The sequence below is a fragment of the Globicephala melas genome, chromosome 8 (assembly GCF_963455315.2).
Source record: "Globicephala melas chromosome 8, mGloMel1.2, whole genome shotgun sequence".
Classification (NCBI taxonomy): Eukaryota; Metazoa; Chordata; class Mammalia; order Artiodactyla; family Delphinidae; genus Globicephala; species Globicephala melas.
This window is the reverse complement of record NC_083321.1, coordinates 42,988,674-43,015,969: the sequence shown is the minus strand read 5'-3', so window position 1 is coordinate 43,015,969 and position 27,296 is coordinate 42,988,674. Positions and strand designations below refer to the sequence as shown.

The following is a 27,296-nucleotide window of genomic DNA, read 5'->3' as shown; positions in this document are numbered from 1 at the left end:
GCAGATAAGGAAACTGAGGTATAAGAGGTTGATGAACTTGCCCAAGGTCACATAGCTAGTAAGTGATAGAGCCTGGATTTGACTCTAGGCAGTCTGGCTCCTCTTCGGAGACTCATAACAAACAAAAGAGAAAAAGTGCCAGTCTTCCCACGGCTTACATTCTGTTAAGGGGGGGATAGCTAACAAACGTAGAAATGATAGGTATTTCAGATCATGATGAGTGCTGTGGAGAAAATACAATCCAAGAGGGAGGCAGGGGGCTAATCAGAGGGTCCTGTAGGTCTTAGGAAGGAGTTGGGGTTTTATTCTGAGTATGATGGGAAGCCAGAGGAAGGCTTAAAGCTGGAGAAAGCTGTTTACATCTTTATAGATCATTCTGATTGTGCTATAGGAAGTAGACGGGCGCGGGGGCAGTGCATCAGAAAGCAGTGGGCTGGTTAGAAGGTGGTTCTGGTTATTTAGGTGAAAGATAATGGGTATCTGCACCAGGACGATGGTGGGGAGGCTGGTGAGAAGTGGTTGGAATAGGGTCTAGGGTCCTGTTTTAGAGGTGGAGCCCACAAAACTTGCCGATGTATTGGCTGCAAACGGTGAGGAAAAGAAGTGAAGGGTGATTCCTCAGATTCTGGCTTGAACCCTTATGCAAATGGTAGTGCCGTTCACCGAGGAGGATAAGAGTAGGGGATGAACAGGTCTTGATATAGTGTTGCTGTGGTGGGGGTGAGGGTGCTGAAAATCACGAGTTCTGTCTTGGACGTGTAACTTTGAGATCTCCACCCATAGACATAAGAGGAGACATTGAGTCCAGAGCTCAGGGTCAGGCCTAGGCTGGAGATTCTGTTTGGTTTTGTTTGTTTGTTTCTGGGTCTTGTTTTAATAACGGCTTGACTTCTGTTTTCACAACCCAGTGATGCTGGGTAAAATAAAACCAATAGAGAATAAATGAGGTCAAAGCCTGGTTGTTTTTGTACATGAAAAACATCAGGAAGATGCTTCATTTTTATCCTATCCCTGATTCTGTTGCCTTGAATTCAGTTTTAGATAATTACATCTTATTAATTTAAAAAATATATAATAAAGCATACATCAGGCTGGAGATTTAAACACGGGCATCATCAGCATTTGGGTCTATGGGATTACCTAGGACGGCGCCGTCCAACTGAATCTCCCGTGAGGAAGTCTACATTCTCACCGTCCAGTGTGGTACCACTTGCCCCATGTGGGCCATTGAGCGCTTGAAATGTGACAGGCGCAACTAAGAAATGGAATTTTTAATTCATTTAAACGTCAGTAGCCACATGTGGTTAATGGCTACTGTATTGGACAGCACAGACCTGGCCGGGGGTGGTGACGGGGGGTGGACACGGGAAGGAGTCATAGATGGCAGCGAGAGCTAGTCTCTTCAATGGCCAGTAAACCCAGTCTCACACCCACACTGAAACGTGACTTTATTTCCACTGCCCGTTGCTTGCGTCGCAGTGCTTGTTAAGTAGTGGAAATCTGGCTTCTTTGTAAGAAACAGCCTGGAAAAGAAAGCAAACTGCTAGTCCTAGGAGGAGTGCTAGGAGACATTATAGAGTCTAACAGGAAGCAGTTGTTCTCTGGAAAGCACGTGCAATCCTATACCTGTAGAATCACTTAAGCCTTGAAGGTGTCACTTACACTTTTCAGTTATGTTTTATGGGGGTGGGGGGAATTATATAGAGTGGTGGGTGTCTGTGGATTTGGAGATTCAAGATAGTCACTGGCTGATATCCCATATGAATGTCAAGATCCCACAGCAACAGGACTAAATACCAGCTTCATAATGCGAGTTGTGTCCTTTAGGGCAGAGTGGGTTTCACTCCCTTTCTTAGGCAATCTCGTTCCCTGTCCAGCTGCAACAATCAGTGAGTTTGCTAATATGAAAGAACTCTTTGTAAGCAACTGCCTTGTGCTTAAGAGTTCTTGCAAGTATATGCTGGTGCTCCGTGAGGCCATAGTCAATAAACATAAATAAAATGGAAAGATGGGACATTGCTTTTACTAAAGGTTGATCGCAGCTGCCGTACCAGCTCTTTGAGAACCCTTTGGTGATCAATGCTTTCAGAGAAAATGGTCATTCTGTGCTTAATTGGTGCAAAGTAATTACTCAAACTGGAATTGAGTAGAGATGAGGGGATTTGAGCCGCTGCTTTTAGGAGAGGTAAAAATCCAAGGTAAGTGCTCAGCAAGGGTCCATCACACAACTGGTTTTGTGGTAGGGATTTTTATCTTTTACTAAGGCTTCATGTGAGGGTTCAGTGCATGGAGGGAGCAGGCTGGAAGTCTTTAGTGGTCATGGACCTCTTGTTATTTTTCTTGAGAACAGTGGAATCATAGATTTCTAAGATTTGGGAAGTAAGAAAGAACTTACTGGTCATCCTGTCCAGGTCTTCATGTTCAGCTGAGGGAACGGGCCTGGAGAGGTGAGGTGCCTGGCCACAGGGCCCATGATTCCTTACAGCTGAAGGGACAGGTCCAGAGCCCAGGGAGAGGCCAGAATGAGGTACTCTTAAGCAGCAGCTGGGGCCAGGTGAAGGAGGGAGGCGGGATAATCAGAAAAATACTCAGGGAAGCAGAATCGGGAGAGAAGTCAGAGGAGGATTGAACGGAGGATGGAAATGATCTACAACATAAATGTAGCCTCAACGTGGGGACCTCGTTCATCCAGTCAACAAAGAGTTGTCAGGTGCACCTGCACTAGATGGCAAGCCCTGGAAGGAGGGACAGGCAGGAGGCAATGGCAGAGACTTAAGGAAAGCTGCAGTGCCCACCTCCCTTCTGTTTATCCCGAGATCATTTCTGAAAGGAGGCAGATTTCTGTGCCCTATTTCTCCAGGAAAGCAAGTGAGGTGACGGTCAGAAGAGGTGAGATGAAGGGGACGGTTTGGTCCTTTTAGCAAGGAGAGGCAGGAATCGGATGCAGGCTGAGTCACAGCTATAGGCTCACCTTGGTGCTTTTATTTCTCGATCCACATTGATACGGAACATGACTGTTACGAGCCCCACCCCTTGTTGTCTGTGGGCTACAGTGTGACTCTGTGCTTCCTTCTTGCAGTGTCAGAGCTTCAGGAGGAGGGCATGAACGCCATCAACCTGCCCCTCAGCCCCATCCCCTTCGAGCTGGACCCTGAGGACACAATGCTGGGTAATGGGGTCTCTTGTTCTCTGGGTTAGCCTAATGCCTTCAGGTGGGACCACCCCGCTGACTGTCTTTTCTTTTTAAAGAGGAGAACGAAGTGCGAACAATGGTGGATCCCAACTCACGCAGCGACCCCAAACTTCAAGAACTGATAAAGGTAAGAGGAAGTTAGAAGGGGCTTCAGGTGCCTCCCAGACTCAACAGGTGTTTCTAGACCACCCACGCTGTGCAGGCGCCACATGAGCCACTGCGGAGAGAATAGAAGGGCGTGGTAGTCCCTGCCCACAGGCAGCTCGTGGTCCAGTAGGTGGACATCTACAAGGTAACAGAAGTGGGACATGACAAGTGCCCAACGAATGGTGTTGACCATAAGCACTGGAGAAGTTAGCTCAAATCAGTTCCCATTTGCCAGGATCCTAGAGCTCACACAGTCCTTTCACCACTCTTCTCAAGGTCCCTCAGAAGCACCCTGTGAAGTAAGATCTAGTATCATCCCCATTTTACATATGAGGAAACTGAGACTCAGAAAAGCCAGATGGTTTGTTTATGGTCGCAGCTGAGTGGAGGAGATGAGGTTCAAACAGAAATGAATGAGATGAAATGAAATACTGTGCGTAATGTACTTGGCACAGTGGCTGACACATGGTCACCCTCAAAAAATGTTCATTTCATCCCCCTTCTGATTCCTCGTCCCGTGTCTGTCTTCTTCAGCTTCTTCAAGCTGCACTTAGAACAAAACGGCACTGGGTGCCAGAGTGATTCATTCATAATGCACATCTGAATATATCGTTTTCCTGTTCAAAACCCGTATGTAGTTTCCTAAGAAGTGCACGTTGAAGCCCACAGTCCTGGGGGTGGTGTTTGAGCCTCCATGTCTAGCTGCCTCTTTAACCTCAGATCATCCCTGCCTGACAACACAAGGACACCAGATCTGTTTGGCTTGACTCCCCGTACACACCTGCTCACTGTGCTTGCTTCGGCACTGCCACCACCAGGCCTTCGGTCATGCAGCCCCTGCCCCCAGGGGCTCTACCTGCTCTTCACCTGAAGCCAAAGTTGGGTCACGTCCTGCAGGAAGCTTTCTCTAAACCCCAGGGCGTCGCTCAGCCCCTCTGTGTGCTGGTTCATGCATTTAGTTCTGTCACTGTAGTCACCACATGGCGTTACAACTACTCACGTACTTCTCTGTCTCCTTCACTAAATGGTGAGCTGCTTGGGGTTAAAGATTGTCTCTTTTTTTCATCATGGTACTCCGAGGATCCAGCACAGAGTATGACATACAGCGGGTGTTAATAAACGCTGGGTGGATAGACGTTGGATGGATGGTTGAGGGAGAGAGGGAGGGAGTGGGAAGGAAGGTAGGGGAAAGGGAAGAGAGGGGAGGGAAGGAGGGAGGAAGGGAAAAAGGAAGCTCCTGCCTTAGGACGGTAGAACAATGTGCTTTGAAGGCACAGGGCTACAGCCAGGGATGGAAACCTAGCCCAGCTCCCACCTGTGTTGTAAAGGCAACTACTTCTGCCAAGTCAAAGAAGTCAAACACAAAAGATGATGTTCCTTATAGGTGAAATGGTCGAAAAGGCAAAACGGTAGTGGTTGCCTGCGGCCTGTGATCAGGGGAGGGGACGGAGCACAAAGAAACCAAAGGAACCTTCTTAGGGCTAGGGAACTGTTCTGTCTTGATGGTGGTGGTGGTTACACAACCGTGTACAGTGACCAAAACTCATCAAACTGTGTACTTAAAATTAATTTTATTTTATATAAATAATATCTTCATAAGCAAAACAAGAGGTTAAAATTAAAAAGGCAATGGCCTTGTGCAAACTTCAGTTTCCTTACCTGATGCTACCTGCCCCTCGGGTGTTGTGTGGATTAATTGGGTGAGACATCACCTGGAATGCCTCTGCTGGATGCCTGGTGCACGGAGGACTCTCAGGGAATGACGGGGGCTAAGTTACAGACAAGGCAGGAGACCGCACAGCCCCACTGAGAGGGAGCCTGGTGCAGGGAGGAGAACATGTGCTTTGGAGTGAGGTGGACAGGAGTCCGATTCCTGTCTCCGCTCACGGTTAGCTCTGTCCTTGGGCAGATATGTTTACTTCTGTGTTTGATTTCCCCTCCTGAACACAGTAACCACCTGGCCAGATGTCACAACGGGAGAGTGCTTTATTTATGAATAAAATCTGCCCTTACTACCCGTTCGGTCCTTGCCGCATGTAATTTTTTTTTTTTTTTTTTTTTTTTGGCTACTCTGCACGGCATGCGGGATCTTAGTTCCCTGAGCAGGGATCGAACCCATGCCCCCTGCAGTGGAAGCGCAAAGTCCTAACCACTGGACCACCAGGGAATTCCTGTAATTCTTTTCTACCACTTAGTGTGGGAGGTATCTTCAACCTCAGTTATAGAGGTGGGGAATCCGAGGCTCAGAGCAGATAACTAGCTTGCCTTAGATTCATAGGTCACAGAGGTACACACACACACATACACACACACACACACACACACACACACACACACAGATGTCCATAGATCCCAGAGATGCGCAAATTAATTAGTAGGTAAAGCGGGGTTTTCAACCTCAGTTTGCATAACTCGAAAGCCCATACTCTTGCCGGTGCAAAACCACACAGCCAAGCACTGTGCAAACGTTGCTTGCCATTCGGGGAAGGAATGGTAGCGGCCAGAGGTATTAGCAGAGACACTGGTACCATCAGCACTAGAAGAGCTCATACCTGAAAGTTAACAGGGCCGCTGCGGCTCCCACTTACAGCTACTTGTCCACATACTGGGCCATTTGGATAGTTTTGTTCCTTTCAAAATCTGAAGTTCATTTAAATTTTAACTGTCCAGGATGAGAAAGCTGTTGTATAAGGAAATACCCCATGACTCTTCTCTTATTCTCTCTCTCTCTGTGTAGGTATTAATTGACTGGATTAATGATGTTTTGGTTGGAGAAAGAATCATTGTGAAAGACCTGGCTGAAGATTTATACGATGGCCAAGTCCTGCAGAAGCTTTTTGGTAAGAGGAGAGTTGAATATTGCAGTGGACGTCTTTAATCTCCTAGTTTAGAGTTGTTCTCCGTTCACAGCAGTCCACCTGGAATGGAGTAGGAATGGGTCCTGTGTGGGATAACAGATCAGTTAGCTGTCCTCTTGGAATGTTTTACATGAATGCATTGCACAGGGAGTCTTTGTGACCAGATGGGGCTACTCCCCCTCACAGACGAGAGTCATCAGCATGGAAAGACTCCGCTGTACACTGGAATACATGCCTCGCCCTCTCCAGAAAATTGTGCTTCTGTGACCTCTGTAGGTCTATTTACATGTGTGTGGAGATGCACGTATGTGTTCGTGTACCTCTCTCCTATGGACCTCTGTGTGTGTGTGTGTGTGTGTGTGTGTGTGTGTGTGTGTGTTCCTCTGCGTACCTCTCTATAGGTTGGTGCAAGTATGCGGAAGTACGTGCTTTATGATGCTTGGCCCCTGTGTGTCTCCAGGTAACTTGCATCTGGAAGGGTATATGTCCCTGTATCCATTCATACCTGTCGTGTGAAAGCGTGGAGGAGGCGGGGACGGGAGACTTCAGGGTGAGGTTGGTGATGAAAGGACAGATTCAACTTGACTAGATTTGGACTTCCCCTCTCTGCGCCCCACTTTCTCTCATCCTAACCACTGCCCCAAGTTCTAGACTTTCATTCTTAGCTGCCCACTCCACTCGGCACCTCCACCTGCGTGCACCTCAGCTGAGCTCATCCACTTTCCTGAAGATGTTCCTGCCCCTCCGAGTGACTAGAACCCCGTCCCCTCTTCCTTGCCCCCCCATGGCTGTGGGGCGGGGCGGGGGGGTCTCCAAGGCCCGTTTCTTACTCAGAATTCTCTCCCGCATTCCTCCTCCCTGCATTTTTCACTTGTCTGAACTGTTGAAACGATTTCCCAGCTCACCTCTTTGCTTCCCATCTCACCTCCTCCAACCCGTTCCCCACACAGCTAGCTGAGGAATCTTTTTTAATTGCAAGTCTCATCTTGCCAGTACTCACTCTCCCCTACCTGTGGGACAAAGTCCAGGCCTATTAGTACAACATTCAAAACATTTCATCCTCCGATCCCCAGCTGTCTTGTCAGCCTCCCCTCTGACCACTCACACACGTGGCTCATGCCATGGAAAGTGCTTAGAGTAGCACCTGATGCCCAGTCAGTGCCCAGTCAGTGTCTTCCATCATTTCATTGGTGGTTTTGTTACGTTTATGAACACCATCACCACGTTATGACATGCATCGGGCATACACCTCTCTACTTTTGCACTTGCTGTTCCTTCTGCCTCTAGGGCCTTTCTTCCTCCTTTATCCACCGAGGCAAACCATTATTGCTCATCTTTCCAATCTCTACAGTCAACTGAGCGCGCCTCCCTCTAATACCCCTCACAACCCAGTCACATCTGGAAGGGATAGTCATGCTGTCGTCTGTGTTCCCTCAGAAATAGATACACACACATGTATACATAACATGCAGGTCTTTATTACATGGACACACACGCGTGTACGTAACATACGTGCCTTTATTATATAGATAGACATATACATAACATACGTGCCTTTGTTATATAGATACACAGACGTATACATAACATAATGCTTTATTATATAGACACACACAGACATGTATACATAATATACATGGCTTTATTATTATAGGATATTCCATGTTGTTTGTAGCTGTTTATATAAGTGTATGTGGGCTTCTCAAGAAAAGGAACCTTTTTGCATTTATTTATCCAGTCTTCTCCAGTACTAACATGTTGCCCAGCACTTAATCAATGTATATTGAATGAATGAATGAATAATATAAAATCTAGTAATTTCTAGGAAGCTAAGCCGATTCAGTACTCAAACGTCAATATTAATGAGCGTTCATATCTAAAGGCTTGTAAACGCAACTGAACACGGAGAGGAATGAAACATCTTTGGCACATGCGGATGTGAAAAAGCCGTGAGCCTCACTGAGCATCTCTCCTAGTGACTGTAGCTTTTAACCCCGCCAGCAAATTTCTAGTTGGGATCTGAAACTGTCTGGAAGTGTTCTACGCTGGGCTTTGAAAGCAGGGGTGGAACATGGCTGTGCAGTGATGGAACGTGGTCATGAGCAATCTCACCTCCGGGAATGGTTACAAAACTGTCCAGCATCATCCGTGCCGCCCCAAGTCAGGCATCAATTACAGTCAGGTTAGATCATCTCAGATCTCAATGTTCATGTTGAAAATGTCAACTTAAGTGTAGAACCGTTGTAGGTCTAAGGCTAGACGTACACACTCAAAAGCTACAGGCAGAGTACCCAGTGGAGAGAACTAGTTTGCGGTTGAAAATATGTGTCAGGAGCTCCTGGGAGGAATCAGTCTGGAGACGGGCTTTTGGGTGACCCCTCTGACCTCGAGTTCCCCTCTGACTATTTTTCTTTCTTCTTTCCCAGCCAGGTTTCTCAGGATAATGTTTGGCACTCCCTGTTCTGCTTTCCCACCACTAAGTATTCAGTCCTTAGGTACAGGCTGGGTGCCACCACCTACCCATCAACTTTTCCTTCCCAGGTCACCAGTGTCAATTGAGAGCTCTTCTTACGTGGTGGCATTTGACACTACTGAACACCTCACCCCGCCACCCCAGCCTGACGGTTTCTGTGACGGGTCCTCTTCCGCCTCTGACACCCACTTCTCAGTCCTCCTCATCTGTTCTTCTTTCCGTAATGGTTGGGGTTCCTCCACCTTCCATCCTTGGCCCCCTTCTCTTTTTGTTTCATACCCTCTTCCTGAGTGATTTCATCCACACCTATAGTTTCAGCCATCAGCTATATGATCACCATTCTCAGGTCTCTATCTCTGGAACGGCTTTCGCTTTGAAGCTGTAAGTAAGGTTATCTTGTACCTGCCCACCTGGCTGTCACACAGGCACCTATAACCAGCCTGCCCCAAACTGAGCTTATCTTCCTCCTCCCCAAGTCCAATCTGTTTTCCACCTTGAGGAATGCTATTATGACCACAGATGACAAACCTGGGGGTCATCGTGGATAGCTCTTTCTTCTTCCTTCATATTCTGTTAGTCACAGTTCTGACAACTGTGTTCCCATATGTGTGTGTGTGTGTCAAACCGTCCCATTTCTTAATCAGTTAGTACACGTGCAGCACTTGGAAAAGTGCCTGGCTCACTGTGTGCTAGGTCAGGGTTGGCTTTCAAAAACTTTTCCAGCCCCACTGCTTCCTCCTTAGCTCAGAACCTCATCATTTGTCTTAACTTCTCTGGCTCCAAAATCCTTTTCTCACATTAAGCTGTTTCCTGCCTTGGTAGCACTCTGAAGTTCTCCCAGATCGTCTTTATATTTCACTATTTGTCTTAACACTTAAACCCATAGCCCATTTGTCAATGTTTCTTTAAAACTTTTTTATTTTGAACTAATTTTATTTATTTATTTAATTTATTATTTTTTTAAATGTTATTTATTTTTGGCTGCGTTGGGTCTTCTTTGCTGTGTGTGGGCTTTCTCTAGTACCTGCGAGCAGGGGCTATTCTTCGTTGCGGTGCACAGGTTTCTCATTGCAGAGCTTCTCTTGTTGTGGAGCACGGGCTCTAGGCATGCGGGCTTCAGTAGTTGTGACACATGGGCTCAGTAGTCGTGGCTCATGATCTCTAGAGCGCAGGCTCAGTAGTTGTGGCACATGGGCTTAGCTGCTCCGCGGCATGTGAGATTTTCCCAGACCAGGGCTCGAACCTGTGTCCGCTGTATTGGCAGGCGGATTCTTAACCACTGCGCCACCAGGGAAGCCCCCTGAACTAATTTTAGACTTATAGTAGAGCTGCAGAGACAGTACAGAGAGTTCCTGTCTCCCCTTACTCAGCTTCCTCTAATGTTAGCATCTTACCAACCATAGGGCAAGCATCAAAACTAAGAAATTAACCTTGGGCTTCCAAGGTGATATGTTTTGGGGAAGGACCCCACGGAGCTGATGTGTCCTCAGGGCATCATATCAGGGCAGACACGATGTTAACATGTCTTATCACTGCTGATGTTAACATTGACCACTCGGTTAAGTTGGTGTCCGCCAGATTCCTTCACTGTAAAGTTGCTATTTTTCTCTTTGTTATTAATTTATTTGTGGGGAGATACTTTAAGACTTTGCAAATATCTTGCTTCTCCTTCCACTCCTTCCACTAATTGTAATTGGTGGAGCATGTCTGCCAGTTATTACTGTGGTGGCCTAGTGGAGGTTTTCTATTTTTCTAGTTTCCTATTCCTTCCACATTTATTAACTGGAAGTCTTCTGTAAGGAAAAGTTGTCTCTTGTCCCCCATTTACTTATTTATTTACATCAGTATGGATACAAAGATACTTATTATACTTTAGTTTATCATCAATGTTATCATTATTCATGTTTTGCTCATATACTTCCCCCTTTGACCACTAGGAGCTCTTTCAGATTGGCTCCTGGGCACTTCCTGGACGTGCTGCCCCATATTTTTTTTTTCTTAGCACTTCTTTACTTTCTCATATCATAAGATGCTCCAGGCTTATCTTATATTTCACTTTTACTCTGGGCCTAGAATCAACTACTTCTTCAAGGAGCCCCAGTTTCTTTTATTAGAGAATGGTGCTTAGAAATCAGTATCTGGGCATATTACTTGGTGTTTTTAACTGGCTACCTGTCACACAGATAAACATCCGTGTGTAGGTACGGTACTATTACCTGGTGGTACTAAGATGAAACAGGCATGATCATTTCCAGAAATTCAGCTTCAAATTGTACTGGGGCTGGGCATGGAGAGTAGGAGGGGGCTGAGTTTGGGATTAGTAAACTAACTATGAAATACTGGCATTTAGGAAAAAATTAAAATGGCATAGCGACCTTCAGGAGTCCAGATATGCCGAGTCACATCTCGGGAGCAGGATATGGACCTGGAATCCGGGAAGCCATGCTGATGACATCATGGCACAAGGACTCAACCCAGAAATGAGCAAGATGCCAAGGCAGGGATCTCTGGGCCAGAGGTGCGTGCGTGTTATTGTTATGGTGAAATTCTGAATAGTTGAGCGTCCCTGAGATGACAGGTGGACTGTCTGGCTGGGTGCTCTCTGATCTTGAGCTCTGAGAGGGCGGCGTCATACCTGCTGCTCCTCTGTGTGGCCAGATGCTACTTGCTCAGCATCAGTGCCCGGTCTCCTTGCCCTTCTGAGTCCCTAGGCAAGTCTGGGAAATTCTTCTGGTGCAGCCTCCCCCAGGTCCTCCTTTCTGAGCTGCCTAGCCCAGCTGCCCACTGCGGCCTCTGTTCTCTGCATCTTCCCTCTTGCGCGGGCAGCATATCTGAGTTGAGGTTTTCCTGAAAGCAGATGCTGAAACAAGGACTTGCGTGGAGGAAGTTTATGTGACGGGTGATCTTAGAAAGTACAGGTGGTCAAGTGGGGAATGGAAGAGAGGAAGAGAGAGACACCATTAAGGATGCATTCATGAGGATGACAGCTCTGTTTGCAACCAGGGCCCAGGGCTGAGAAACCAGGTGACACCACCCCTCAAAATCCCCCTACTCAGGACGGGGAGCAGGGACGTTTATCCTATGGCTCCCATCACTGTGTGCTTGAGGATTGTGTAGGAATTAAGAACCCCTGGACTGTACTCCTGCTAGAGAAGGCGAGCGCTTCAGGGCCGGAGATAGCTGTCTGCCGTGGCAGGTGAATGCTGGGAGCTCAGGGAAGGGGCGTCAGCGTCATCCAGGAAGACCAGAGGGTGCAACTCCTACTTTAAGGACTGCTCCTCCCAACACTGGCCATTTCTCTGTATCATTGGTGTCACCGCCTGGGAAAAGTCAGATGCTGGCCACTTTGGCCTGCCTCTTTATGGTGCCCACCCCCATCCTCTCATGACAATGGCTCCAGCCCTTTCCACACCTCAGAACACAAACTCCCCACCCCCAAGAATGAAGAAGAAGTTTCTCCCTAGCCCCTGACAGAAATTCACCTCATCTTTTATCCCAGGATTAGCCTCTTCTCAGGGCGACTGATAGATGCAATATCCTCACTTCCCCCGGGTATTCTTTTAGCCCAGTGCACCAATAAGTGGGGTAAAAGTCCCAGAATGGTTCGAAGTTGGGACACATTTCCCAGCGTCTCAGCTTACAGGTGCATCCATGGTCACCTTGCTGTATTTGCATCGCCAACATCACATCCCCTAGGCGGTAGATGTGACTAAGTGAGAAAGGCAGGAGGCAGGGGATTCTAGGGAAATGCCTATCCCGGGTCATCATTTCATTTGACCATGGGCTGCTGCCTGTTTCCTATTGAGGTTTCCTGACTTGGGACAGCTCTGCAATTTGCCTTATGGCATGTTAGATTCCCCTGATCCTAATCTTTGAACATGTGTGTGTAACTGGGAACAGAAAAGGCCTTTTCTGAGGGATGGAAGTCATAAGGCTCTCCCTTCTGGTTTTCGCAATAACATATGACTGAAACAGGGTGTCTTCTTCGGGCATGAGACTAGGAAGGGTCCCTTGGACATAAAGGTTCTGCAGGAGGGTTTTTTGTTTTGTGTTGGGTATGTGTGTGTGTTTCTTTTTCGCTGGTAGACCCTAAAGAGTACATCTTACACTGACCTTAATCTAATCAATTAATATTCGTCAAGCAATAGCCATTTAATTTGCTATGTCCTACTGCTGAGTTTAGGGATACGGACGTAAATACATCACAGCGCCGCCTTTAGGTAACTCACAACCTGTACTATGAAGGGCTGTGGGCTGTCAAGTTGAAGATTTGGAAAGGGATCATGAAAGAGGCGGCATTTTGAATCAGGCCTTCTGGAAGGAGCAGAATTTCAGCCAGATGAAGGAGGAGAAGAACATTCTAGTAAAAAATGTTGCTGGTAAGCACCTGTGGATTTCGGTGTGAGTGGAGAGTGTTATAGAGACAGGAGCACATGGGTAGGTGACCATCAGCATTGGTTGAGTGGGGTGTGGGGCTAACAAAGAAGATGGGAACCAGCACCCAGACCTTGGTTTCTAACTCCAGTCTCCAGTAATAGAAACCAGGGCATACAGATGAGCCTGGAGCATCTTGCAGTGCCAAAAAGAGGCACTAGGAGAAGAAAGTATATCTGCGGGGCAGCATGTTGAAAGTGTTCAGGGCCCATCTGAGAGAGCTCCCAATGGCTAAGGGTGGAAATTTGAGCCAGAAGATGAGTAACAATAATGTTGGATTATAACCCAAAGTCTAAAATAAATATCCTTAAGTCCATATTGATATCAATAAATAGCTGAATAAATAAATGAGGGAGAAGAGACAAATCTTCTTTACAGAGTAATTTCAAATAAGTTATTGATTTATAACTCCTTCAAGGAAGTAGAAGTTAACTCCCCATCCCTGATGTGGACTGGATCTAGTGACTGGCTTCCAATGATTAGTGTATGGAGTGGAGGAACCTCGTACAGACACTACTTTGGCCAAATCAAAGTTAGCATCACCGTTGATAAGTCACGTTGATAGCATGTGCCCTTGATAGGATGCAATGAAAAGGGCACTTCACCTCTGTGGTCTTTCTCTCCAAAATCCCCAGTCTAACCATGAGAAAAATATAGGAAAAACCCAGTACTCTTCAAAACTGTCAAGGTCTTGAAAAACCAGACATCTCTGAAAAAATGATCCTAGAACAGAGGACATGAGGCAGGTAATGATGAATAGGTGTGAACGGAAAAAGGATGTTAAGGAAAAACTAGTGAAACCCAAATAAATATGGAGTTTAGTGAATAGTCATGTACTAATGTCAGTTCATTAGTTGTGACAGATGTACTGTAGTAATGTAAGAGGTTAACAATAGGTGAACCTGGATTTAGGATATGTAGGAACTATCTGAACTGCCATTTCAGCTTTTCTATAAATCTAAAAACCATTCTAAAACAAGAAATTTGTTTAAAGAAATAAGATGAGCTTACATTATAGAGGACCTTGCAGTAAAAATTTTAGACTATATGCAGTGCCCAGTGGTAACTGCTGATGGCTTGTGAGCAAAACACCATGATCAGAAATAGGAGCAGCAGGAGGGTTGCTCAGAGGCAGTAGAGGAAACACCAGCAAAGCATCCTTTTATAAGATAATAAGGGTGTCGAACTAGAGGAGTGGCAGTATAGATGGGGAGAAGCTTTAAGAGAACCTAGTGATGTAGGGAATGAGCAGCTGAAGTAAACCAGGCTGACCCTAAGTGATGGATGTTAAATAGGGATGATTCCATGAGTCCCTGGAAGAGCAGCATCTTGAAGGGTTTGGTCATATTGGTTTTGAGAGTCGCTTCCCTACACCCAAAAAAGTACTTAGGCTGAAGTAGCAGCTATGCTAAAATTGAAAGAGGAATGAAGAGAAAGATAGGAGATCTGAGTTCCAATCCTGGTTCTGCCACTAAAACATTTCTCTGCAGCTCAGGTCACTCTTCTGTAAAACCAGGAAGATGGCCTGTGCAACTGTACAGCTGAGTGGTTCAGTACAGCACTCACTAACCACATGTAGCTATTAAAAGTAATTAAAATTAAAAATTCCTTTACTTAGTCACACCAGCTACATTTCAAATGCTCCCTAGCCAAATGTGTCTAGTGGCCACCATATTGAATAGTGCAGAAATGAGCATTTCCATCATAGCAGAAAGTTGTTTTGGACAGCACTGCCCTAGGTACTGCTATGATAGTCACTGTTTCTAAGATAATTGAAGATAATGTATACTGGTATTCTTAAGCTGGACGAGACATTTTCTGGTCTCTGAAAAACTCAAAAGCTGGATGAAATTCTTTTTATTCTTATTCTTTTAGTTATAAGTAGTAGAGAAGCTCTAGCGTGTGTTACTAAGTAAAAAAAGTATGGTACAGTACTGTGTGTATATATATGTCACTGTGCGTGTGCATTAAGAAGAGACACATCTAACAATTGAGTATATAAAGAATATCTCTGGTAAGTCACAATAAACTCTCTATGGTGTGGAACTAGGGAACTTGGGACTGCAATGGGAAGAGGGGACTTAATTCTCACAGCTTGAAGTTTTTCCATGTTTGTATATTCTCAATTTTATAAAAGAATGGTAGAGTACCTATGTAAATTTCAGTAGCAAAACTGAATCTATCGGTGGATGTCAAATAATACTTCATACATTTCAACAGCTATCCCAAGTAAAATAGGAAGAAAAGGAAACCACCTAAATAAGATAAAGACAATTTATACAAAACCTAACAGTGAACACATTACATAGTGAAATATCAAAGACATGGTATTAGGAACAAATCAGAGATGATGGCTATCATCACAATTATAAGTGTTTTGGATATACAAGCTAATGTCGTAAGATAAGGAAATAGACTTTCAGGTTGAGCATTATGGCTGACTAAATGTTCAAGCAAATCCTCTTGGTCTGCATAGTTTAAAAATCTGGATAAGCCTTAAAAAATACATTTTTGTATTGCATGGGTAAGCTGAAAGGGAAAGAAATCCTACTGATGCCAAAAACAACAAGGAAGTGTAAATCCAGTAAAATAAGTGTTAATTTCTAATGGCCTAATTAGCCTGAGGTTTAATGGTTCACACTTACAGGGCCAAGACACAAAGCCTGAAGTCTGAAAGGAAGGGGAATTGAATCAGAGACCCCTGTATAGAGCCAGTGTCTCTGAAGGGTAACACTTTCAGTGGGTAAACTAAAACAATCTTGTCCCACAGAGAGGGGCAGTAAGGATAAATGTCTATCTCAGCCTTGGATATGAAAGGGACAAGACAAAGAAGAAGTCTGCACTGATAATTCCTTATCATCAAATGTCTGTACTCACACAGATTTTAGGACTAGGATTCACAGTACTTATGTGGCTTTAAATGCCCCAAGCTGAAAATATAGTTAAAAGTTGTTCCAAGTTATTAGTGTTCCCCAAGGCAGAAGGGAACACATGCCTCTTGAAAGGAATGAACTTTAAACCCAGGCCACAAAAAATTCCCAGAGATAAAATTCCAAGACAAATGAGCTCAAAATCAGAAATCAACAAACACATGAAAGGAAGCCACCATGGGCAGCATCAACCAAAACAATAAACTGCAGATTCATCCCACAAATGCTATGGATATTAGCAATTGATCAGTTATGGAATAGAAAATATATTTAATATGTCAAAATAAAAGTTTTAAGACTATAGAAAGGATGGTAAAAGAACAAGCAACTATCAAAATTGGACAGGCAGATATGAGAGAACTAAATAGAACTTCTAGAAATGGGGAAAAAATAGAATAATGAAATTAGAAACCTCAATGGATTAGACACAGCTGAAGAAGGAATTGATGCGCTGGAAGATGGAATTGAAGAAATTACCCAGAATGCAGTATTAGAAAGACAATGGAGTGGAAAGTGAGAATTAAAAGACATAGAGATTAAGAAAATCCAACATATGGCTAATTGGAATTCTAGCAGGAGAAAAGAAAGAGAATGGAGTATAGTCAATATTTAAAGACATAATGAATTAAAAATTTTCAAAATTGGTGAAAGATATGAAGTCTCATATTCAGGAATCTCAAGGAATCCCAAACAGGATAATTAACAAGAAAACTTCATAATGATACCTAAGAACACTGAAGACAAAGAAAAGATTAAAAGCAGAGAGAAAAAAAGAGATTACCTATAAAGGAACAATAGACTGAAAGCTGTCTTTCCTCAGGAACAATCAAATCCCAAAGCTGTTGGAATGATATTTCCAAAGTGCAGAAAAAATATTGTTAACTTACAGGTTTATATCCAGGAAAAAAAAAACAACCAAAAAACCTGTTTTAAAAATGGGGAAAAAAGGCATTTTAAGCAAACATGAAGTGAGAGGGTTTACTACCAAAAGACCCTCACTAAAAGGAGTTTCTAAAGGGTGTTCTCCACAAAGAAGGAAAGTGAACCCCCCCAAAAAAATTATCTGAAATGCAACAAAAAATGAAGATAGAATCAGAATTCCAGACAACTAAGGTACTTAACTCAGGAAGAGTGATTTGAGTTAGAGTGTGCTGAGGTTCTTGTATTATTTAGTATGTGAATAAAGAGACTAATTAACATAGGACTCTGTTAAGTTAAATACACATGATAAATTTTCTAGGGAAATCAATAAGATAATAAAGCAGTGTATAACCTCCCTACTTTTAATGGGGAGAAAATGAAATGAGTGGGAAGAGAAACCTTAATCTAAGAAGCAACAAGGATGGAAGCAGAACATAAAGAATCAGAAAAGTAGAGAAGTAGAAAGCTTAAAATAAGTTGGTAGAAGTGAATCCAAGTATATTTGTAAAGGCAATCAATGTAAATTGGCTTTTTGTGTGTGTCGGGTTTTTTTTTTAACATCTTTATTGGAGTATAACTGCATTACAATGGTGTGTTAGTTTCTGCTTTATAACAAAGTGAATCAGTTATAAATATACATATGTTCCCATATCTTTTCCCTCTTGCGTTATCCATTTAAAAGACAAAGATCATCAGATTAGATAACAAAATAAAATCTTGCTCTGTGCTCTTTACTAGAGATAGTACCATGAAGACACAGAAGGGTTGAAAGAAAAAGAATAGAAGTAATCATATATACTAGACTAATACTAATTAAAAGAAAGCTGCTGTAACTATTTTAATATCAAATGAAATAGACTAAGGCAAAAAGCATCACTACAGTGAGTCTCTACATATTAATGAGACTAAAATTACTAGGAAAATATTGACATTTTCAACCTAACACACTTTTGTGCATTAAATATATAAAAATTTAAAATGCCAGTCAGAATTACAAGAAGTTGACAAATCTGCCATTACATATTTCTCTTAATAACACATTAAGGAAAAAGTTCATAAGACTAGAGAAGATGCGGACAATGTAATTAACCAGCAACACCCCCAAACTGGAGTATTCTCATTCTTTTCAACTGTATGGAACACTTACAGATTTTGCTTAGGTCCATAAAGTAAGTCTCAAGTTATCATACAGACCAAATTCTTTGACCATGATGCAATTAAAAAAAAATTTTTTTTAAACTGACCACTTCCATGTTTCTGGAAACAAAAATATAATAACTTAGAATTTCTCATACTGGATGGAGTATTTTATGTATTCTAATTCTTTGAAGGGTGGTTACATTAATATAGTATGATATATATGGCAACTCTGTTTGTTAGAACGTCTCAGTCCTTCTATCATTCAGAATTCTTGAGTTTATTCTGCCCTGTCTTGATACTTCAGAACTTTTTGAATACTGTTTCATTGTTTCAAAAGCATATTTGGATGCTAACTTCAAAAACAACTGAAAGATTCACTAAATAATCCTATCAGAACATTTTCTAAATAGCATCCTATTTCAAAATCATGCCTAGTACTTTATAACAAGTTAAACTAGTGATGAACAATTTGCAGAACTATAAAAACGTGAGAGAAGCAATTTCCTGGAAGAATAAAAAAAAATTATCAATAGAAAATTTTCAAAGAGCTAGCTGAAATTAGCTGAATAAAGAAAATGAGAAGACTACAGGCCCTTTGGTGGGGCTAATGGCAGACTCTGGGAGGGATCACACCATGGAGTACTTCCCAGAGCTTCTACTGCCAGTGTCCTTGTCCCCACAGTGAGCCACAGCTGTCCCCCACCTCTGCAGGAGACCCTCCATCACTAGCAGAAACTCCATATGCATTGAATTGAAAATACCTTCTTTCAAAAGCAAGAAGAACTACAATCCTGCAGCCTGTGGAACAAAAACCACATTCACAGAAAGATAGACAAGATGAAAAGGCAGAGGGCTATGTACCAGATGAAGGAACAAGATAACACCCCAGAAAAGCAACTAAATGAAGTGGAGATAGGCAACCTTCCAAAAAAAGAATTCAGAATAATGATAGTGAAGATGATGCAGGACCTCAGAAAAAGAATGGAGGCAAAGATCGAGAAGATGCAAGAAGTGTTTAACAAACACCTGGAAGAGTTAAAGAACAAACAGAGATGAACAATACAATAACTGAAATGAAAAATACACTAGAAGGAATCAATAGCAGAATAACTGAGGCAGAAGAACGGGTAAGTGACCTGGAACACAGAATGGTGGAATTCACTGCTGTGGAACAGAATAAAGAAAAAAGAATGAAAAGAAATGAAGAGAGCCTAAGAGACCCCTGGGACAACATTAAATGCAAAAACATTCGCATTATAGGGGTCCCAGAAGGAGAAGGGAGAGAGAAAGGACCGGAGAAAATATTTGAAGAGATTATAGTCAAAAACTTCCCTAACCTGGGAAAGGAAATAGCCACCCAAGTCCAGGAAGTGCAGAGAGTCCCAGGCAGGATAAACCCAAGGAGAAACACATCGAGACACATAGTAATCAAATTGGCAAAAATTAAAGAAAAAGAAAAATTATTGAAAGCAGCAAGGGAAAAACAACAAATACCATACAAGGGAACTCCCATAAGGTTAACAGCTGATTTCTCAGCAGAAACTCTACAAGCCAGAAGGGAGAGGCATGATATATTTAAAGTGATGAAAGGGAAGAACCTACAACCAAGATTACTCTACCCGGCAAGGATCTCATTCAGATGCGATGGAGAAATCAAAAGCTTTACAGACAAGCAAAAGCTAAGAGAATTCAGCACCACCAAACCAGCTCTACAACAAATGCTAAAGGAACTTCTCTAAGTGGGAAACACAAAAGAAGAAAAGCACCTACAAAAACAAACACAAAACAATTAAGAAAATGGTAATAGGAACATACATATCAATATCTAGTTTAAACGTGAATGGATTAAATGCTCCAACCAAAAGACACAGGCTCGCTGAATGGATACAAAAGCAAGACCCATATATATGCTGTCTACAAGAGACCCATTTCAGACTTAGGAACACATACAGACTGAAAGTGAGGGGATGGAAAAAGATATTCCATGCAAATGGAAATCAAAAGAAAGCTGGAGTAGCAATACTCATATCAGATAAAATAGACTTTAAAATAAAGACTATTACAAGAGACAAGGAAGGACACTACATAATGATCAAAGGATCAATTCAAGAAGAAGATGTAACAATTATAAATATATATGTACCCAAGGTAGGAGCACATCAATACATAAGGCGACTGCTAACAGCTATAAAAGAGGAAATGACAGTAAAATAATAATAGTGGGGGACTTTAACACCTCACTTACACCAATGGACAGATCATCCAAACAGAAAATTAATAAGGAAACACAAGCTTTAAATGACACAATAGACCAGATAGACTTAATTGATATTTACAGAACATTCCATCCAAAACCAGCAGATTACACTTTCTTCTAAAGTGTGCACAGAACATTCTCCAGGATAGATCACATCTTGGATCCCAAATCAAGCCTCAGTAAATTTAAGAAAACTGAAATCATATCAAGCATCTGTTCTGAACACAACCCTATGAGATTAGAAATGAATTACAGGGAAAAGTAAAAAGCACAAACATATGGTGGCTAAACAATACGTTACTAAATAACCAAGAGATCACTGAGGAAATCAAAACATACCTAGAGACAAATGACAATGGAAACATGATGATCCAAAACCTAAGGGATACAGCAAAAGCAGTTCTAAGAGGGAAGTTTATAGCAATACAGTCCTACCTCCAGAAACAACAAACATGTCAAATAAGCAATCTAACTTTACACCTAAAGGAACTAGAGAAAAAAGAACAAACAAAACCCAAAGTTAGTAGAAGGAAAGAAATCATAAAGATCAGAGCAGAAATAAATGAAATGGAAACAAAACAGTTGCAAAGATCAATAAAACAAAAAGATGGTTCTTTGAGAAGATAAACAAAATTTATAAACCATTAGCTAGACTCATCAAGAAAAAGAGGGAGAGGACTCAAATCAATAAAATTAGAAATGAAAAAGGAGAAGTTACAACACGCACTGGAGAAATACAAAACATCCTAAAAGACTACTACAAGCAACTCTATGCCAATAAAATGGACAACCTGGAAGAAATGGACAAATTCTTAGAAATGTATAACCTTCCAAGACTGAACCAGGAAGAAACAGAAAATATGAACTGACCAATCACAAGTAATGAAATTGAAACTGTGATTAAAAATCTTCCAACAAACAAAAGTCCAGGACCAGATGGCTTCACAGGTGAATTCTATCAAACATTTAGAGAAGAGCTAACACCCATTCTTCTCAAACTCTTCAAAAATATAGCAGAGGAAGGAACACTCCCAAACTCATTCTATGAGGCCACCATCACCCTGATACCAAAACCAGGCAAAGATACTACAATAAAAAAAAATTACAGACCAATATCACTGATGAATATAGATGCAAAACTCCTCAACAGAATACCAGCAGACAGAATCAACAGCACATTAAAAGGATCATACACCATGATCAAGTGGGATTTATCCCAGGGATTCAAGGATTCTTCAATATACTGAAATCAATCAATGTGATACACCATAAGAACAAATTGAAGAATAAAAACCATATGATCATCTCAATAGATGCAGAAAAACATTTTGACAAAATTCAACACCGACTTATGATAAAAAACTCTCCAGAAAGTAGGTAAAGAGGAAACCTACCTCAACATAATAGAGGCCATATACAACAAACACACAGTAAACATCTTTCTCAGTGGTGAAAAACTGAAAGCATTTCCTCTAAGATTAGGAACAAGACAAGGATGTCCATTCTCACTGCTTTTATTCAACATAGTTTTGGAAGTCCTAGCCACGGCAGTCAGAGAAGAAAAAGAAATAAAAGGAATAGAAATTGGAAAAGAAGAAGTAAAACTGTCACTGTTTGCAGATGACATGATACTATACATAGAGAATCCTAAAGATTCCACAAGGAAACTACTAGAGCTAATCAATGAATTTGGTAAAGTTGCAGGATACAAAATTAATGCACAGAAATCTCTTGCATTCCTATACACTAATGATAAAAAATCTGAAAGAGAAATTAAGGAAACACTCCCATTTACCATTGCAACAAAAAGAACAAAATACCTAGGAATAAACCTACGTAGGGAGACAAAAGACCTGTATGCAGAAAACGATAAGACACTGATGAAAGAAATCAAAGATGATACAAACAGTTGGAGAGATATACCATCTTCTTGGATTGGAAGAATCAATATTCTGAAAATGACTATACTACCCAAAGCAATCTACAGATTCAATGCAATCCCTATCAAATTACCAATGACATTTTTTACAGAACTAGAACAAAAAATCTTAAAATTCGTATGGAGACACAAAAGACTCCGAATAGCCAAAGTGGCCTTGAGGGAACAAAATGGAGCTAGAGGAAGAGGCTCCCTGACTTCAGACTATACTACAAAGCTACGGTAATCAAGACAATATGGTACTGGCACAAAAACAGAAATATAGATCAATGGAACAGGATAGAAAGCCCAGAGATAAACCCACGCACCTATGGTCAACTAATCTATGACAAAGGAGGCAAAGATATACAGTGGACAAAAGACAGTCTCTTCAATAAGTGGTGCTGGGAAAACTGGACAGCTACATGTAAAAGAATGAAATTAGAACACTCCCTAACACCATACACAAAAATAAACTCAAAATGGATTAGAGACCTAAATGTAAGACCAGACACTATAAAACTCTTAGAGGAAAACGTAGGAAGAACACTCTTTGACATAAATCACAGCAAGATCTTTTTTGATCCACCTCCTAGAGAAATGGAAATAAAAATGAAAATAAACAAATGGCACCTAATGAAACTTAAAAGGTTTTGCACAGCAAGGGAAACTATAAACAAGACAAAAAGACAACCCTCAGAATGGGAGAAAATTTTTGCAAATGAATCAACAGACAAACAGTCTCCAGAATATATAAACAGCTCATGCAGTTCAATATTAAAAAACAAACAACCTAATCCAAAAATGGGCAGAAGACCTAAATAGACATTTCTCCAAGGAAGACATACAGATGGCCAAGAAGCACATGAAAAGATGTTCAACATCACTAATTATTAGAGAAATGCAAATGAAAACTACAGTGAGGTATCACCTCACACCAGTTAGAATGGGCATCATCAGAAAATCTACAAACAACCAATGCTGGAGAGGGTGTGGAGAAAAGGGAACCCTCTTGCACTGTCGATGGGAATGTAAATTGATACAGCCACTATGGAGAACAGTATGGAGGTTCCTTAAAAAACTAAAAATAGAATTACCATATGACCCAGGAATCCCACTCCTGGGCTTATACCGAGAGAAAACCATAATTCAAAAGACACATGCACCCCAATGTTCATCGCAGCACTCTTTACAGTAGCCAGGACATGGAAGCAACCTAAGAGCCCATCAACATACCAAATGGATAAAGAAGATGTGGTACATATATACAATGGAATATTACTCAGCCATAAAAAGGAATGAAATTGGGTCATTTGTAGACACGTGGATGGATCTAGAGACTGTCATACAGAGTGAAGTAAGTCAGAAAGAGGAAAACAAATATTGTCTATTAACGCATATATGTGGAACCTAGAAAAATTGTACAGATGAACTGGTTTGCAGGGCAGAAATTGAGATACAGATGAAGAGAACAAATGTATGGATGCCAAGGGGGGAAGTGACAGGGGTGCGTGGTGGTGGTGTGATGAATTGGGAGATTGGGATTGACATATATACAGTATTATGTATAAAATAGATAACTAATAAGAACCTGCTGTATAAAAATTAAATAAAATAAAAGTCAAAAAAGAAAACTGTACTGAGGAGACTTTAAAAAAGAAATTATCTTTTAAATTCTTAGCAACACTGAATGAAATTATTATTTAACTATGGGAATATTTGAGTAGATCTCTTAAATTTTGAGGGTTGAATATTTTAAAAATATGTGAAGGGTAGAAATAGCAGGAGAGGGTCTCAAATCTTCCATCTTAAAATGTCATACAATCGAAATAAGTGATATAAGGTTACAAAATAGAGACAACTGCGTCTTATGTTACTTGCATACCCAGAGAATGTTAAAAACTCAAACAATAATAAGGGGATTTGGTAAGATGACTGTATTTAAGAAGAAAATTTGTAAGGCAGCAGCATTTTTTTTTAACCAGTAATAATCAGTTGGTAATACATACATAAATACACACACACAGGATGTTTACTGCAACTTTATTACAAATAGGGGAAAAGTGTAATATAACCTGACTGCATATCTACAGGGGAATGGTTGAATAAGTTCTATAATATATAATGCAGTTTTTTGTAAAAGATTGAGTTATATCAATATGTATTGACATAGAAAGATACTCACGATATGTTTGAGTGAGACATATATTGAGACTAAAAAGTGAATAGAGAACATCAATGAAACTGATAGTTGATTCTTGTAAAAGATAAACAAAATTGACAAACCTTTAGCTAGACTCATCAAGAAAAAGGGAGAACTCAAATAAAATCAGAAATGAAAGAGGAGACATTACAAATGATACCACAGAAATGCAGAGGATCATAAGAGACTATTTTGAGTAATTATACACCAAAAACCTAGACAACCTAGAAAAAAAATGGATAAATTACTAAAAATTACAACCTACCAAGATTGAATCATGATTAAACAGAAAATCTGAACAGACTGAATACTTGTAGGAAGATTGAATCAGTAATCAAAAAACTCCCCAACAAACAAAAGCCCAGGACCAGATGGCTTCACTGGTGAATGCTACCAAACATTTAAAGAAGAATTAATGCCAATCCTTTGAAAAAAGAGGAGGGAACACTTCCAAACTTATTTTATGAGACCAGAATTATTCTGATACCAAAACCAGACAAGGAAATCATAAGCAAAGAAAATTACAGGCCAATATCCTTGATGAACATTGATGCAAGAACCCTTAATTTGCTAAAATATTAGCAAACTGAATTCTACAATACATTAAAAGGATCGTACACATGGTCAAGTGTGATGTACTTATGGATGCAAGAGTGGTTCAGCATCCACAAATCAATCAATGTCATACACCACGATAACAAAATGAAGGATAAAAATCATAAGATATCTTAATAGATGTAAAAAAAAAGCATTTGACAAAATTCAGCCTCCATTTATTATAAAAACTCTCAAAGTAGGTAAAGAGGGAACATACCTCAACATAATAAAGGCCACATTTGACAAATCCACAGCTAACATCATACTCAGTAGTGAAAAGCTGAAAGCTTTTCCTCTAAGATCAGGAACAAGACAAGGATGCTTACTCTAGAGACTTATTCAACATAGTATTAGAAGTCCTAGTTCAAGCAATTAGGCAAGAAAAACAAATAAAAGGCATCCAAATCAGAAAGGAAAATGTAAAACTGTCACTATTTGCAAATGACATGATATAATATATAGAAAACCCTAAAGGCTCCACCAACAAACTGTTAGAACTAATAAATTAATTCAGTGAAGTTGCAGGATACAAAATCAATAAACAAAAATCTGTTTTGTTTCTATACACTAATAACGAACTATCAGAAAGAAATTAAGAAAACAATCCCATGTAAAATTACATCAAAAAAGAATAAAATGTCTAGGAATAAATTTAACCAAGGAGGTAAAAGACCTGTATCCTGAAAACTATAAGATACTGATGAAAGAAATTGAAGAAGACACAAATAGATGGAAAGATATTCCATACTAATGGATTAGAAGAATAAATATTATTTAAAATATCCATTCTACCCAAAGCAGTCTACACATTCAATGCAATTCCTATCAAAATCCCAATGGCATTTTTCACAGGTATAGAACAAACAGTCCTAAAATTTGCATGGAACCACAAAAGACCCCATATAGGCAAAGCAATCTTGAGAAAGAAGAACAAAGCTGGAAGAATCACATTCTCTGATTTCAAACTATATAACAAAGCTATAGTAATCAAAATAGTATAGTTTTGGCATTAAAAATAGACACATAGATCAATGGAACAGAATAGAGAGCCCAGAAATAAACTCACGGATAAATGGTCAATTAATTTACAACAAGGAGATGAGAATATACAATCTCTTCAACAAATGGTACTGGGAAAACTGGACAGCCACATGCAAAAGAATGAAACTGGACCACTGTCTTACACCATACACAAAAATTAACTCAAAATAGATTTAAGACTTGAATGTAAGACATGAAACCATAAAACTCCTAGAAGAAAACATAGGCAGTTAGTTCCTTGACATAGGTCTTGGTGATGATTCTTTGGAGTTGACACCAGAAGCAAGGCAACAAAAGCAAAAATAAATAAGTGGGACTACATCAAACTAAAAAGCTCTGCACAACAAAGGAAAACATCAACAAAATGAAAAGGCAACCTGTGGAATGTTAGAAAATAGTTACAAATCATATACCTGATAAGGGGTTAATATCCAAAATATATAAAGATCTCATACAACTTAATAACGAAAAAGCAAACAATCCAATTTTAAAATGTGCAGAGGAGCTGAATAGACATTTTTCCAAAGAAGACCTACAGATGGCCAATGGGTATGTTAAAAGGTGCTCAACATAATTAATTATAAGGACAATGGAAATCAAAACCACAATGAGGTATCACTTCACATCTGTTAGAATGGCTATTATCCAAAAGATAAGAAATAAGTGTTGGCAAGGATGTGGAGAAAAGGGAACAGTTGTGTTGGTGGGAATGTAAATTTGTTCAGCCACTGTGGAAGACAGTGCGGAGGTTCCTCGAAAAATTAAAAATAGAACTACCATATGATCCAGCAATTCTACTTCTAGGTATTTATCCAAAGGAAATGAAAACACTAACTTGAAAAGATACTGAAACTCGCATGTTCATTGCATCATGAGCCAATGGCTTGGCTTTACAGTAGCCAAGATATGGAAGCAACCTAAGTGTCCATAATGAATGAATGGACAAAGAAAATGTGAGATATATATATATATATATATATATATATATAAACACACAATGGAATATTATTTAACCATAAAAAGAAGGAAATCTTACCATTTGCAACAACACGATAGAACTCGAGGGCATTATGCTAAGTGAAATAAGTCAGACAGAGAAAAACAAATACCTTATGATCTCACTTATATGTTGAAGCTAAACAAAACAAAACCAAAAATGAGTTCATAGATACAGAGAACAGATT

At 40.9% G+C, this 27,296-nt stretch overlaps 1 protein-coding gene across 2 annotated transcripts in view; it reads left to right on the top strand.

The window, feature by feature from the left end:
* The window catches only part of PARVA (parvin alpha), a 182,525-nt gene that overhangs the window by 98,517 nt on the left and 56,712 nt on the right, over positions 1 to 27,296 (top strand). For both annotated transcript variants that reach the window (XM_030831425.3, XM_060303493.2), the window contains 3 exons: positions 3,080 to 3,169; positions 3,250 to 3,320; positions 6,078 to 6,180. In XM_030831425.3, the coding sequence (XP_030687285.1) occupies positions 3,080 to 3,169; positions 3,250 to 3,320; positions 6,078 to 6,180 (264 nt within the window). The remainder of the gene's footprint in view (positions 1 to 3,079; positions 3,170 to 3,249; positions 3,321 to 6,077; positions 6,181 to 27,296) is intronic.